Here is a 16,112-nt window from a genome sequence, read left to right on the forward strand (position 1 = left end):
CTTTTCTTCCCTCGTAGGGTGTGGGGTTTGGGTTAAAGCTAGCCTAGTGATGGAGCAAAGCTCAGCTGCGGCCCCGGTGAAGCGCCCAGCCAGGGAGCCAGGGAACCGCTATGCAGGAGGACTGGAGGCCAGAGTCTCGGTGGGACGGTTCTCTGGGTGGTGTCGAGGGCAAGAGAACAAAGTGGGGGACTAGGTGTGCCCCGGCCCCGGAGGGGGGGGGTTGCACTATTCCAATCCCTGGACGGCTGGGTGAAGACAGAAACTAAGGGCGGGGAGGGATTTCCAGGAAATGAAAGCGAAAGAAAGTTGAATAACACCGAGCAGCTTTGGGCGACCCGGCAGTCGCTTCCTAGTCCAGCCAGGATGGCGGCGTCTGGCCCCTTCCCGCTGCTGGTCGAGGGGTCCTGGGGATCCGATCCCCCGAAGCACTTGACCAACAAGCTGCAGATGTACTTTCAGAGCCGGAAGAAATCGGGCGGAGGGGAGTGCGAGGTCGTCCCGGAGCCCGGGAACCCAGCCCGCTTCCTGGTGCTCTTCTCCCCGGAGGATGGTGAGGGACGCGCAGGCCGGGGAGGGTCCCCTCCGCGCGCGGGGTTCGGGGACGCGCGTGGCAGGCCCCGCACTGGGCAGCGGCCCGATCGGAGAGGGGGGTCGTGGAGGCAGAATCTTGGTGGCGAGCGCATCCCCGAGTGGGAAGGTCGTTTCCTGGCGCTGTCTGTGACCCTTCCCGTGCCTTTTCCTCTTTTCTCTTCTCCTCTCCTCTCTTCTTTCTTTCTTTCTTTCTTTCTTTCTTTCTTTCTTTCTTTCTTTCTTTCTTTCTTTCTTTCTTTCTTTCTTTCTTTCTCTCTCTCTTTTTTTCTCTCTCCCCCCCCCCCCCTTTTTTTTTTTTTTTTTTTTTTAAATCGTTCTGCTTTTATTATTCAAGTGGAGCAGGAAAAGATTGAAGAAACTGGAGGAGTCCCGGGCAGCTAGCACCGCAGGGTTCTTTGGGAGGTGAGCTTGAGAAGGGAAAAGCTCTGGTGCCACAGCCGGGGGTCTTGTCCTCCCTTGTCCTTCAGCTCCAAGGTGGCCGGAGGTGGCTGTAGGCTTCGAGCCGGGTTTGGGGTGGTGGGTGGTGGGGTTCCATCATTGCGGGAAGCTAAGCAGCTGAATGTCCCCCACCTCTGTCTGCATTCTGCATTCGTCAAGGCTGGCCCAGCCTCGCTTGCTTGCTCAGGTGGGAGAGTGGAAGCCCCAGGCCTGCGGCTTCCGCAAAGCCTCCGCTTGGTTCCAGCTGAGATTCTGTAGACCAGGGTCATCCTCAGAATGCAGGCAATCCCTCCTTCTGGATTTGGAGGAAACATTTAGGCCAGGGGAGAGAGAGGCAGTGGGAATCCAAGAAGGAAGAAAAAAAAAATAAAAGAAAGAGAAAGGAGTAGAACAGGTTTTCAGGAAGCCTGGGCACAAGAGACTGTGTGGCTCTGACCCCTTCCGGAGAGCACGACCTCATCGTCCTGTTCCACAGGGGAGTGCTCGATGGGGGCAGAATCTATGCAGAAGCTATTTTTCTCATTTTCACTTTTCGGAGAGCCGAGGTCCTCAACTTTCCTAGTGCTGCGGCCCTTTAACGCAGTTCCTCCTGTTGTGGTGACCCCCCAACCATAAAATTATTTTCGTTGTTGCTGTATAAGTAATTTGGCTTACATGATGAGTTGTAACGTAAAAATCTGCGTTTTCTAATGACCCCGTGAACCGGTCATTAGATTCCCAAGTGGTCGAGACCCACAGGTTAAGAACCGCTGTTAGAGGGTTTGGTTCCAGCCAGCCAGCATCCAAGGAGACATGACCTGGATGGAGAGCATTCCTCTCTAGAATGCCACTAACTTCAAACGCTGGTCGTTTGTTAGGGGTACAAACTCCTGGCGTCCCGGTCATAGGCTAACTAGATACAGCTCAGGCTCTATTATAGACACTCCCGGACATGAGGGTGTGGGGAAGGGGGGGGGGGGGGGGCATGTGCCACCAGCCCTCCACAGTGACCGGGACATGCTGAACTTAAAAAAAAAAAATCTCTGTTGTTTATTGGGAACCTCAAACCAACAAAATGGAGAGAATATCTAAGATGGTAGTAGCATATGACACGGCATGGAAAAATAATTGCTGTGATAATACGACTCCAATTCTAGCCTTCGCTGAAGACCCCAGGGCTGGCGAGGGGACTCAGTCCTGAAAGGCTGTGGGCTGTGCGCACAATGAAGTCACCAAAAGCAGATGTCTCTGCTCAGCTTTCCCCTACAGGGCTCCCAGCCCCTACACCCCCTCTCCTTCCTAGCTCAGGGGATGCCCCTGGTTTCACTCCCAACACAGCTGACTCCAAATCTGTTACAATGTAACAGTGTTGAGGGGCAGTCATTAGGGTGACTGGAATCTCTTTTCACTTTCGGTTTCCTATCTACACAGCATTTCCTCAGCAGCAAGTCATCAGGAAATTCCCTGCAACATAATTTACAGGAGACTTACTGGCCTTGCCGTCCCAGGGCAGCAGCCGTTTCTTTCCTGTAGAGGACATCGCCCTCTGTCCCTGAAGTAGCCCGAGAAGGCCTGACTATTCATAGGCATCTACAATAGCAGGAGAGAACTATTAAGCCGATTTTTTTTTCATTAGAACTTTGAGCCTACCAGGCAGATACTCTATGAATGAGCTACGTTTTCAGACCTTAACGCAAAACACCGTAAACTCCATTGCATATGGGCACCCTTTATCATACTTTCCAGTGCTAATTTGCCTCCTGTTTATTGTGTAAAGGCCTAGGTAGCCTTGAAGTAAGGGAATTCATCTTCTTTAAAAAAAAAAAAAAGAAAGAAAAAGAAAGAAAGAAGATTTATTCCCGATGGTGATAACTCACACCTTTACTCCCAGCACTCAAGAGGCAGAAGCAGGCAGATCTCTGAGTTCGAGTCCAGTCTGGTCTACAGAGTGAGTTTCAGGACAGCCGGGGCTGCACAGAGAAACACTGTCTCAAAAATATTTATTTTGATTGTATGTGTATGGGTTTTTGCCTGCACCTGTCTGTAGACGTGCATACAGTGCTTGAAGAGGCCAGAAGAGGGCGCGAGTCCCCTTTGGCCTGCCCTCTTCAAGGCAGAGGTTGGAGAGCTAGCGGTCGTCCCTTTTTTGTAAAGGTTGGTTTGTTGGTTTGTTTGTTTATTTAGTGTACATGGGTACATTTGTCTCCACATACATCTGCCTGCTTCTGCCTCCTGATGAGCTCAGGAGACAGCGTCAGACAGTTGTGTGCCATGTGGGTCCTGGGAATTGAACTCAGGACCTTCGGAAGAGCACATGAGTGCTCTTAACCACTGAGCCCCCTCTCCAAGTTCCCATGTGATACGCTCTGGGCTCGTCAGACCAGCCCGTCAGAGTGCAAGAGGAACCTAGCGTTTGATTGCCTCTGTGAACTGCAGGACTCTCTGGGACAGTTTGCAGCGGCTCCTGTGCTGGCCACGACCCTCCTGTTGCTTTCCGGTTGTCCCTCATGTTCCTTTCCGGTTCTCCACTGTTTGAACTACACTTGATCTTTCGCTTCTCTCTCTATGGCTGCTTCTGATGCTTGCGGTTCATAGCTCTTTTCTTTCTTTACAGCCACCCAGCTAGTTTGTGACAGAGTTTGAAATCAAATGGCAAGGCTTTGGATTCTGTTCAGTTTTCACTGTAGTTCAGCTGCTCAGGGCTGTCATTCTGGTTTTTTTTGTTTTGTTTTGTTTTGTTTTTTTGTTTTTTTGCAAAACCTCCTCTATTCCATTTTTTTCCTGCTCCCTTTACTACCAAATATGGGTTGTTAATCATTGCAGGCTAAGGTGTCACTTGAAACGGCTGGACTCTTGGTCATTCTGATAACAGCCGATTGGGTCACCTTCTTAAAACATGGCTTTCATCATCCTGTATACCCAGTCACCCCTGTAATTATAAATATTCCTACCTTTGGTGCCTCCTGAGTAGAGCACAGGTACTACACTCCCGAACTCTGTATCTCTCGAATGTTATACACTTAGCAGCAGATGGAAACAGTCCCCATTTACCTCGTTAGTCCATGAGAAGACTGAGGCTTCCTGGGTAAGATCTGTTTGTTTAGCACGGTGCTAAAATTGGTCACCAGAGTTCGGTTACTATGATAACGTATCTGAGATAATCAACTTGAATAGAGGAAGAACTGTTGATCTGGGGCTCAACAATTTTTGGTGAGTTTTTAGTCTACAGTCACTCAGCCTGCTGCTTTTGGGCCGCTGAAGTGATAAAGAAAGGAGGAAAGGGCAGGGGTCCCAGGGACACCAAGTTCGGCCTCCCACAGAATCATCTCCCAGTGGCCTGACTTCCTTCCTCTGGCCCTGCCTCTTAAAGCTTCCAGGACTGTTAGCACTATGAGCTGGGCAACTGTGTTTGTGATCTCAAGGCCCTTGGGGAACAATCCATTGCTAAGCTAAAGCAGTGGATATTAGGTCCAGCCCCCTCTGTCCCCCCCCCAAAAAATCTTAGGACAGGTGTGGTGGCACACACCTTCAATCCCAACACTCAGGAGGCAGAGGTAGGTGGATCTCTGTGAGTTTGAGGCCAGCCTGGTCTACGAAGCAAGTCTAAGACAGCCAGAGCTCAGGGGAACGCTGTCTCAAAAAACAAAACAACAACAACAAAAAACTAAGCTGGTCATGATGGTACATGCTTTGACCCCAGCACTTAGGAGACAGAGGCAAATCTATGAGTCCAGCCTGGGAACTTAAAGAGCAGGTTCTAAAGTAGGCAGGGTTACACAGAAAGACCCGGTGTCAAAAACCACAGAACAACTACACCCCAGTCAGATTAGGGGCAGGGGAATGGCTCACTGGGTAGACGGTTTGTTGTGTAGGTATGAGTCTAGAGTCTGAATCTCTGGCACCCTGGAACAGCTGGGCATGGCTACATGTGCCCAGTGCAGAGAGCAGAGATGGCAGATCCCAGGAGCTCCTTGGCCAGCAAGCCTAGCCAAAAGGGCAAGCTTCAGGCTCAGTGAGAGACCCAGTTTCTAGAAGGCAAAGGGTGATGCAGGGCAAAGCCCAGGGTCCTGATGTGGCCTTCCCATGAACAGGGCTGCCCAGGCCATGGGCACCATATGTATAATGCACACAAAGGAAATTTAAAGGTGAAATTCAAAACAAACCCCCTCTCCTACAGAGTTTCCTTAGAGAAACCAGCTCAGCTGCTGACTAATCAGGGTGAAGACTCTAGAAATTGTGGACTAAATATGTAAGTAAAGATTGCTTCCAATTTGGCTTAAATTTTTTTTTTCTCGTTTCAGTCCGGCAGAATGTTCTGGCGAAAAAGAATCACGAATTAGTGTTACAAGGAAAAGGAACGTTCAAGTTAACTGTGTGGTTGCCCGCGGATCCAGGGGAAGCCTCAGTCTCTAAGGAGGCAATTCCAGGAGAGGTAAAGAAACCCGAGGAGGGGCTGTTAGCCCAAGGTGTGTGGTGGGAATCTCCATGATGAAAATATGGTAAAGATTTGCTGGGTGAGGTGGCTCCTGCCTCTAATTGTAGCACTAGAGAATGTAGAGGTAAGCAGAATTCAAGACTAGCCTGGTCTATGCAGTAAGTCCAGGCTGGCCTAGGCTACAAAGTGAGATTATCTCAAAAAGAAAAGAAAAAGGAAGCCAGGCGTGGTGGCGCATGCCTGTAGTCCCTGTAGTTGGGAGGCAGAGGCAGGCGGATCTCTGTGAGCCCAAGGCCAGCCTAGTTTACAAATAAAGCCCAGGACAGCCAGGGCTACACAGAAACACCCTGTCTCAAAAAACAAACAAACGAAAAGTAAAGAATAAGGGCCTAAGTTATAGTAGTGTGAAAACAACAGCTTGAAACTGTGGAAGGAGAAAGGCTATATAAATAATGAAAAAAAGCATGTACTGTTTTTATTTTTGTTTTTGTTTTTTTTTTCTGAGACAGGGTTTCTCTGTGTAGCCTTGACTGACCTGGACTCTCTTTGTAGACCAGGCTGGCCTCAAATTCACAAAGATCCGCCTGCCTCTGCCTCCCTGAGTGCTGGGATTATAGGTCTGTGCCACTACCACCTGGTGAAGCAGTAACTTTTTGATACTTTTAGAAGAATCAAAGTTTGGGGGATGCAATAGTAATAAATTTGGGGGCATCAAAATTTGCATCTGTTTGTCTTGTTTTCCATCATCTGGAGAGGCCAGCGGCCCACACTGGGTGCTATTTCCTCAGTGCTGAAGAAGATCTCCAGGGACGTCTGCGAAGCGTGTGCTCTGTGCACACACAGTAAACCTGAAAGAAGTGTCAAGTGTGGGTAGAGAAAGCGTGGGCTAAGCTGGCTTACATTTGGCATGAGCTGGGGACTCTTGCGTGCGTCTCATTTCATCACTGGTTGCTGTGAGCAGCAAGAAGACAGCGCTGGGACATGTGGCCTCCAATCCATTCACCTACTCATTACCCAAGCGTGTTGTTATCATTTCAGTTTAGCTTACATCTCCAGTCTGGCCCGAGAGGTGTCTTATTTTTATAAGGAAATGATTCACTTATTAATGCTTTCTTACTGTTTGGGTTCTAGGAATCCAAGACAGAAGAAGATGCTGTGAAATCAGGTAAAGTCTCAGCTGAGGTGGCCCTCGTGTTCACCAGGCAGTTTTGCGTTTATTAAACAAGTTGCCTGGGAGATTTTTTTCCCCTCAAGATTCAGACATAGCAGGATCGTCTCAGCTTGGAGCTGCCTTGAGTTGCATCACCTTGTCTTAGCAGATGAGTATGAAGCGGTCCCTGAGGGAGCTCCTGCCGCAGTTAGGGCTCCCAGCAGAAGAATAGGACCGGCTCTTTCTGGTGCCGGGAGGAGTTTGCAGATGAGAGGGGAAGAGCTGGGAGGTGGTGATGAACGCTTGTGCCTGGGTGGCAACGAACAGCAAGGATAGCAAGTGTGGTGGACGCTGTGTGGCTCTCTCAGTATTAGTGCTCTGTGAACACTGGGTGTGTCGATGGTGGAACCCAGCTGCCCAGCTCTTCCTCATCAGCTGCAGGGAACAGCCAGCACAGGGACTTGGGGTGGGGTCTCCTGATTTATCACGTTAAAGTCCCAGACTTTAATGAAGGCATGACTAATACCCTTATAAAGTCTAACAAACAAAGAACCGTGCCGGGTAAGATAAGCAAGAGTAAAGAAGAGATGCAGACACCCAAGGCTTAGGGAAAGGAATTCTTTCTTTCCCTCCATCGCACTCTGCCTTCTGGCTCGGAGACTGGGTCTCTCTCTGAACCTAAAGTTTGCCCCTTTGCCTAGGCCTGCTGACCAGGCTGCTCTTGGGATCTGCCCATCTCCACCCTCTACACTGGGCACACATAGCCATGCCCAGCTCTTACAGGGTTCTGGAGATTCAGGCTCTGGACCTCATACTTACACAACAAGCTGTCTTACCCTGTGGGTCAATTCCTCATTCATAATGTTATAGTGGTAATCTTTACAGTATTCTTTTGTTTAGCATGACTGTGTGCACACCCTCTGAGATCCTCGCTCTCCTAGAGGGAGCCAGACAGTGCTGCTCTAATCCAGCAAACATCTGGCAAGCTCCAGCTGTATGGCGCTTGCCAGCAATGCAAAGATGAGGAAAGGCACACCCTGCTTTTAGAGACCCAGTTCCGTGATGACAGTCTAGTACTTGAGAGGCACAGGAGGGACCATGTATATTGTCAGATAGACAAAGCAGAAAAAAAAAAAAAAGGAATAAGATCAGATTGATGATAACAACAAGACAGTGCTAAGGTTTAGGTTTTTCAAGACAAAGAGTTTCTTTCTACGTAGCCGTGGCTGTCCTGGAACTCACTCAGTGGACCAGGCTGGCCTTGAATTCACAGAGATCTGCCTGCCTCTGACTCCAAAGTGCTGGCATTAAAAGCGTGTGCCACCACCACCCAGCTCTGCATTTTAGTTTTTAACTCACTAAAGCAAAAGCTTCATTATCTTGAGATTTCCTTTTAGATGAGTTAGCCAAGAGATGGTAAAATTGGAGTCGGGGAGTTGCAGGGGGGAGTTGTCTTAGGATAACTTGTTTTAATAGAACCATGATTTAATATTTTATACCTTTCATAATTTATCAGATGACTTGGACACAACACGTTCTCCTAGCGATGGATCTGAGAAAACGGAAAACGTCCCAAAAGAATGTGAACATGCTTCCTCTATGGTGGTATTTGAAAACCTGCCAGAGAGAGTAGCCGACATAGTACTGACCATCCTAGTGGAGAACCTGAGTGGCCTCCCCAGTGATGACTTTAAGATGGAAATGATCCGGGACTTCAACCTTGCTGTGGTTACCTTTCAGAAGCCTATAGGTGAGTGCCAGGGGGCACTGTGTTCCCAGGCCTCTGTGTGCCACACCCCAGGATCTGAGCCGGTCTCTGAAAGTATGACCCTTTGTCATAGTGAGTTAGACAGATCTCTCTAAGTCAATACCGATGCCTCTACCCTCCATGTTTTGAAAGAGAAACAAACTCATTTTCAGAGCAAGTTTGAGTGTGTTCAACAGACCACTTTCTATTGTGTGTTTGCTGGAGTGGGTGGGGTAGGGGTGGGGAGAAATGAGAATCGTAAGGTGATACCGAGTGAATGAGCTTGGACTTTTACATCCCTGGGAGGAGTAAAGACAGACCTGTTACCGTGCTGCACTTACTGGAAGGCAATGATGCCATCAAACTTACCCTTCAGTGCTTGCTCCAAGTCAGGCACCTGCTCATATCTGCATGTGCTAATTTACTCCTTCCTTTCAAGGACCCTGTGACACAGGGCACAGTGGTGCTGAGAGACCGGAACTGGATTTGACCCTGGCCAGCTGACCTCTTCTCCCCTTCCTCCTGCCACATTACCACACTTCTCTTTGGTATAACCCTTTCACGGTCACGCATGCAGAGATGAGGGAGCCCACTTCCTGGGGACAATGAGTGCCCCGGCCAGCAAGATCGCAGAACAGGCAAGGGCACTTGCTGCCGAGCCTGACAGCCCGAGTTTGATCCCTGGGCTTCTTACAAGTTGTCCTCTATCTAGCCTCCAAATGCACACACACACATACACACAAACATGAGAAAGAAGACGAGTGTTCTGTTAGGTCATGGTCACAAGCAAGAACCATCTTCACCTCAAACCGGGAAAATTACAAATCTGAGCTCTCGAGTCCTACGGTCATGGTCGTGGGGTGTTAATCAAGCTCACAGGTGGTGTGGTCAGAACTCTAGCCCGGGCACTTAAGTGGTTGTATGCATCTGTTCCTTGTCCACTCATCCATAAAACGGGGGTGATTGTACTTAAATAAATTCCTTTGAGGATTTAATGAGCTGACACTTCACGTAATACCTGAGGCATGGGAAGGATTTGATAAAGGGCACTGTTGTTCTTTCAAGTTTACTAATTTTTTTTTTATAAAGGGAATGCTTTGCCTGCACGTCTGTTTGTACCACATGCATGCAGTGTCGGCAGAAGCCAGTAGAGGACATTAGGTCTCCTGCAACTGGAGTTACAGGTGGTCGTGAGCTTCCAGGTGGACGATGGAAACTGAATTAGAGTCCTCTGCAAAGGCACTGAATGCTGTCAATCTCTGAACCATCTCTCCAACCCCTGGAAGGGACATTTGAATTTAAACGACTTTGCTTCTGTTCATTGAGCCAACAGTCTTCAATACATACGGTGTTAGCTTTCTGTTACTGTAACAAATACCTGAGGCGACCAGCTATAAAAAGAAAGGGTTATTTTGGCTCATAGTTTTGGTGGCTTCAGTATTTTTTGTTTGTTTGTTTGTTTTTGTTTTTCAAGACAGGATTTCTCTATCTTGTAATCCTGGCTGTCCTGAAACTTGCTCTGTAGACCAGGCTGGTCTCTAACTCACAGAGATCTGCCTGCCTCTGCCTCCCTGAGTTCTGGGGTTACAGGCGTGCACCACCACACCTGGCTGGCTACAGTTCTTGATCAGTTTGCCATATTGTTTTGGGGCTTCTGGTGAGGCATGGTGAAAACACATAGAAGACTGTCTATCTCAATAACCAGGAGAGAGAGAGAGAGAGAGAGTACCATCTTGTCCCCTTCATCCTCTCTTGATAGGGGACCTACCACTTCTCTATAGCATCATGTTGAGGACCAAGCCTTTAACCCATGAGCCTCTGGGAGCTGTTAAGATTCAACCTATAGCCACTCTTACGGGCCAGGTGCTGGTTGAGGAGCCGAGGCACAGGGATGAATAAGTCATAGCTCCCTCTCTGCGGGAACCCGGTCTGGGAGCAGGAAGGAGGCATTCGTGTAAATGAATAATGAAGATGAAAGAGAAGTTGTCTGTGAGCTGTGAGGGGTGGAGACAAGGACGCGCATTGTTGTGCTCTGAGCGTGTGCTCCGGCAGTGTCCTCTGACCATGTCCAAACTGAACCAAGCCCATTCATGCCGCCATCGTTCCCTCCTTCTTTTATCCACTTGGCAACTCTCCTCTTATTTAGCCTTTAAATTAGAGACCTTATACAGGACATCCATACTCCAAAGCTAAATGGGACCAAATGAGAGAGCAGAGGAGCCTGCAGACATAGTGATGGGAGTGTGGTTGGATTTGATCCTCAGCGTTACAATAAAACCAGAACACCTCCCTCTCACATGTCGGAGAAGGGCATTGCAGACACAGGCCAGTGTAGGCACAAGGACGAAAGAGGGGGGTTTTAAAACATGACGTGTGTGTGTGTGTGTGTGTGTGTGTGTGTGTGTGTGTGTGTGTGTAAGAGAGAGAGGGAGAGAGAGGGAAAACTGAGAGTGCTACTTGGCTATGAGTTTGGAGTTGGTAGCCTGGCTGTGGGTGCGGGCTCCTTGAGAAACTGGGCAGAGGGATGGCATCGTGAGTAAAGCACTCAGGACAGCTCGGTGGCAGAGAATACAGCAACTGGCTGGTTCCCCCATCTCAGCTTGTAGCCAAGCCATTTCTTCAATCCGGTCTAGAGATGTCATCGAAATGTTCTCATTTTATTTTTGTCTTGTAGACACCAAAAAGTTTATTATTGATTGTATCAGCCACCCCTCAAATCAACGACTCCAGCTCACCCCAAGGCTTCTGGAACCCACAAATGTAGTGAGGGTGGAAAACCTCCCTCCTGGGGTGGATGATTACCAGCTGCAGCTCTTCTTTGAAAACCCTTCCAATGGTGGCGGAAGCGTTGCCCGGGTGGAGTGCTTCCCCGAAGAGAGTTCGGCGCTGGTTGAGTTTTGTGACAGCAAAGGTACCGTGTCTCTGCCCACCATCCTGGGCATAACCCAGACATTTGGCCACTGTAGCAGTTACTTAAACCTCAAGCGTTTGTCCGTTAATCTGTCAGAAAGGCATCGACCACTCACTCATTGACAGGATTTGGGGCAGGATGAGGAACGAGCAGCAGAGGCTCTGTCGAAGTGGACAACGGGAGAGCCTCTCCCGAGTCCATGACTGAAAAGAGCTGCCGTTCTCTGAGCCTTCGACAGGCTATACTCACGAAGAGACAGGCCCATGTTTTCGTTCTCCACGTTGATTCTGAAATTGATTCCAGCAAGCGTAGGTAAAGATGTAGTCAGAAGCACGTATAGCTCTACAAATCGTTTCTGTTCCCCCTTCTCCTGTCACTGTGTTGAGCCAGAACTTAATGGGGACATTTTCCCGAAACCTCAGGGTGGAGACTGAAAGTCATATTGATGATGAGGTCTTCGATGAGTCAGGCGGACTTGAGTTCGAATCCTAATTGCTGTTCACTGGATTTGGACCTTTAACCCTCAAGCTTTCTGTTTTTCTCGTCTGTAGTGATAGCGTATCAGTTACCTCAGAGAAGCGCTGTGAGAATTAAAGGAAATAATCCCTGAACAGTGCTCGGCCTAGGGTGGTGCTGAGTCCGTGCTAGAGGTCCCTCAGGCTGGCTAGGTGTGCCACCTCTCTGGAGCCGCTGTGGGAGGTTGAACCTACATCTTTGGGCCTCATTCTGGCCTGATGCCTGCCCTAGGACTGAGTTGTACACAAGGGTATTATTTTTGTTTAAGCATCTTTCTACCACGGGTGCTATTTCAATCCAAGCTCTTGCTGGATTGACTCTAATTTCCATGCCGATACTACTTACACTTGCTCAACAACTGTAGCAAAGTGGGGCGAGTCTTAGAGGGTGGGAGGGGGAGAGAGAGAGAGAGAGACAGAGAGAGAGAGAGAGAGAGAGAGAATGAGAGCATCCACCCAGGGGCAGGCTGTGGTAGCTATCCTGGCACACATGGCAGATAGGGGATTATAATGGGGAAGGCCTTACCAAATTGTGACCTCTGAGGCTGGGCTCTCCAAAGACTGTGAGGAGGATTTTGGTTTGGCATAGGGGCAAGAGCATGGAGGCTGGATTGGCTCACGCTGGAAATGAGCTCAGATGATACCTTGTTCTGTGGAACCCTGACCTTTCCCAGCCTCAGCTTTCTCACGTGTAGGATGTCATAGAATCTTTACCCGAGAAGGCTGCTGTCAAGATTAAAGGCATGTAAAAGGCTTGGGAAAGTGATGCAGAGCACAGGCTTCTCCTGCGAAGATATTAATAATTTTAGGTGTAGTATGAAAGTTAAAATTATGGGGCTCCACAGGAAGGGACAGACGACAGGAAGTTTCTCCCTGAGGATTACAGTGGTTGTGCTGGTACAAATACCAGCCGTGTGCTTGAGTCCACGTTTGTGTCTGTACATCAGTAACCTCAGAAGGATGATAGAATCAAACAAGACTTCAGTGTAGAGTAGAGAAAGCAATTATTGCCTCGGCTAAAGTTTGCCCTGTGAGTTACTATGTATCAGTTTATATATGGAGGATGAGAATACAAAGTAATGATTGCATTAGATGAAGTGTGCCTTGTGAAGGTACTGCCTATCTGCTTCTATGTGACCATGTGGGAGGATGCTCCCTTGAACTTGTACAAACACTAGAGAATTTTTGTCCTCTAGAAAAGCTTGTTTTGTTTTGTACTCTTTTGAAATGTGTGACATCGGCATCACCTTTATTTATTTATTTATTCATTCATTCACTCATTCATTCCTTTATTTTGCTTTTAAAGTGTTAGACACCATTTTGGCCAAGAAACACAGCTACAACAAGATGCCGCTGTCTGTCTTCCCTTATTATGTCTCTCTGGGCACAGCCTTGTACGGCGAGGAGAAGCCCCTGGTGAAGCTTCCAGCATCTTTCCAAGAGTCTTTGGGTCTTCCTCTGTTGAAGTTCTTTCAAAAACACAATCACCTGATCGAGGAGATAAATGAGGAAATGAGACGCTGTCACTGTGAGCTAGTGTGGTCTGAAACCAATGGCAAACTGACCGTCAGACCAGCGGCCACCTTAGCCAGTCACAGACCAAGCATTAAGACCTGGAAGAATGATGCATCCGCTGCGCTCTCCGGCATCAGGTCTAGATACGAAGTTAAGCTGTTTGAGGTGTGTTTGCCAGTGTGGGACATCATCAAGCATGAGTTAAGAGATGACAGAGTTTTGATTGAGTTTGAGAAGGAGAGTCTCACCATAGCGGGAAAGTCAGAAGATGTCCAAGACATTAGCCAGCGAATCAAGGAATTGATAGACAGCACCACCGAAAAGCTCAGAAGGGAAGAGCAGAGTCTGAAGGAGACCATGACCATCCCTCCGGGAAAGTATTTTCTCTTGCAGCACAGCGGTTTCCTGAGGGAGCTAAAGCAAGGCTACCCGGAGATGGAGATCTCTTACGACACCACCGCCCAGCACCTGTGCCTTAAGGGGCTCCCAGCAGACGTCTACAAAGTGAAGTGTGACATCCAGGAAAAGGTGTACGTCATGGCTCAGAAAGACATCTTGGTTTCTTCTGAAGTCTTCATGTTTCTGCAGCAAGCAGACAGCCGGGAACTCTCCAAGACCCTTTTCGAGGCACAGACCAACCTTGCCACGTACGAGCTGAAAGGCACATCCGTTCTCTTAACCGGTTGGTCTTCCCAAGTCCTGGCAGAAGCTGAGAAGAAGATGCTCGGTGCTTTAAGTCATAAGCACATAGAGGTTGAGGACAAGGAAGTTCTTAAAGGCAATGCGTGGAAAAAGAAAGTTCAATCTCTGCAAAAGAGACACAGCTCCTCCGCAACCATCGCGGTAAAGAATGAATTAACCTCAGGGACCGTCGCTGAGGTCATTGTTGCGGGCTGTGTGAAGCAAGTAAATGAAATCCACAGCCAGCTCTTCGAGTTCTTGGAAAACAACACGAAAGTGGAAAGACTGGTTGAGCTAGAACCGTCCTTGATAATTGACTATTTAAAGATGGACAGGAGGCTGCTGTCGAAGACAAAAAAGACAAACGTGCAGGTGAATTTCCAACCTAAAGACAACCCAAACAGCATTTTGCTAACCGGCTCCAAGAAGAACGTTCTAGAGTGCGTGAACACAGTCAAGGAAATCCGGGATTCCGTCTGTGTCAAACAATTCCAGACTGACAAAGCCGGTGCCAGGCACTTCTTCCAGGATAAAGAATCGTATTACAGAATGGAGATGAGGCGCCAGTACGGATGCATCATTGAGCTCCAGGAGGGTGGCGAGAAGGGGGGAGGCGGCAGTAAGGAGCAGAAGTGCCTCTTACAGAGGGACATAGCCCCTGGAGTCACGCTGGTCGTACAGCAGGGAGACCTGGCCCTGTTTCCTGTCGATGTGGTGGTGAACGCGGCCAATGAGAACCTGCAGCACATCAGCGGTCTGGCAGGCTCCCTGGCGAAAGCGGCTGGCCCTGAACTTCAAGCAGCATGTAACCAGATAGTGAAACAAGGCGGCCTGATATTCCCTGGCAATGCGATCATCTCGAAAGCAGGCAAGCTCCCTTGCCATCATGTCATCCACGCGGTAGGGCCTCGGTGGGAAAGGGATAAGGTTGTGGCGTGTGTGAGCCTGTTAAAGAAAGCTGTGCATCAAAGTCTCACTTTAGCCGAAAAGTACAAGTGCCAATCCATAGCCATACCAGCTATCAGCGCTGGGATCTTTGGCTTCCCCTTAGACCAGTGTGTGGCAACCATTGTTTCAGCCATCAAGGAAAACGTCCTACGCAAGCAAGACGGACACACCTTGAAAAAGATTTATCTGGTGGGCCTGTCTGCAAAGGTTGCAGAGGCCTTTGTGGAAGCCGTGAAAACCACGTATAGAGACACTCTTTTCCACATAGATTTCCCACCCAGTTCAAAGGCATTAGTACCCCCTGGGAAAACACCACAGAATCAGGGCTGTCTGCTGGTGTCACCCGAAGGCCTGAGAATCCGCCTGGTGGAAGGAGGTGTGCAGGATGCCAAGGTGAGTGTCCCAGTTCACCGCCCATGTGCTGTGATGTCGCACGGTCTGTGCCTGCTTTGCTGAGGGACAAGGTGGAGGGGAAGAAAACGGAGGAAAACTCCATGCTCTCCTACTCCGCCGTAGACACTGGACTTCTTGTCAAATCACTCAGGAATAGAGATTTGGTATGTTTGAAAGAGTTGAAAGGGCACTGAGATAGTTCTCTCCAGCTGGGTGCTGTGGTGCACACCTGCAATCCCAGGACTCGGAGAAGCAGAGGCGGGGTGGGGGTGGGGTGGGTGTGGGTGGGGGGGGGAGATCTCTGTGAGTTCGAGGCCAGCCTGGTCTACAAAGCAAAGGCTACACAGAGAAGATAGGTCCCTTTATCCCAATAACTTCAGACCCATAGTAGTAGCCATTGCATACTTCTCTGCATTTTCATCATTTTACATCTGTCATGTTTTGGTCCAGCTGGGGTCGGGTCCTGTCAGGGTTACAGGTGTGGAAAAAAGCATGGGAAATGCAGAAGACAGAAATCTGACCATAGATGTGAGCAAGGGTGAACTTGGGTGCTGGAGTGGAGGGCGCTCAGTTCCCTGAACCCACTTGTTGGTCCTTTGTGAGGAAGGAGTGAGTGAGTGGACCTGAGGAAGATCCAGATGTTGGAAATTCTATAAGGGCAATTCTTGTTCTGTGCATTTGTTTTGAGGAGCTGATATGTTTTTTGGATATGCTGGCAGCCAGCAAGCTCCAGCAATCCTCCTGTCTCAGCCCTACACAGTCCCCCCCCAGACCCACCTTGCATCCTACTGGGGATACAGGCATGAACA

General features: G+C 49.0%; 1 protein-coding gene across 1 annotated transcript; it reads left to right on the top strand.

The window, feature by feature from the left end:
* Positions 1 to 259: 259 nt before the first annotated feature.
* LOC129680782 (protein mono-ADP-ribosyltransferase PARP14-like) lies at positions 260 to 15,303 on the top strand (the record flags this gene model as incomplete). The annotated part of the gene is made up of 6 exons (XM_055612519.1): positions 260 to 550; positions 5,310 to 5,440; positions 6,575 to 6,608; positions 8,110 to 8,343; positions 11,015 to 11,251; positions 13,073 to 15,303. Coding segments are annotated over exons 1-6 (3,054 nt in total), but the record flags the coding sequence as incomplete, so codon positions are not given.
* Positions 15,304 to 16,112: the final 809 nt, after the last annotated feature.

Source organism: Psammomys obesus, unplaced genomic scaffold (genome assembly GCF_907164565.1).
Source record: "Psammomys obesus unplaced genomic scaffold, mPsaObe1.curated_primary_1811, whole genome shotgun sequence".
Classification (NCBI taxonomy): Eukaryota; Metazoa; Chordata; class Mammalia; order Rodentia; family Muridae; genus Psammomys; species Psammomys obesus.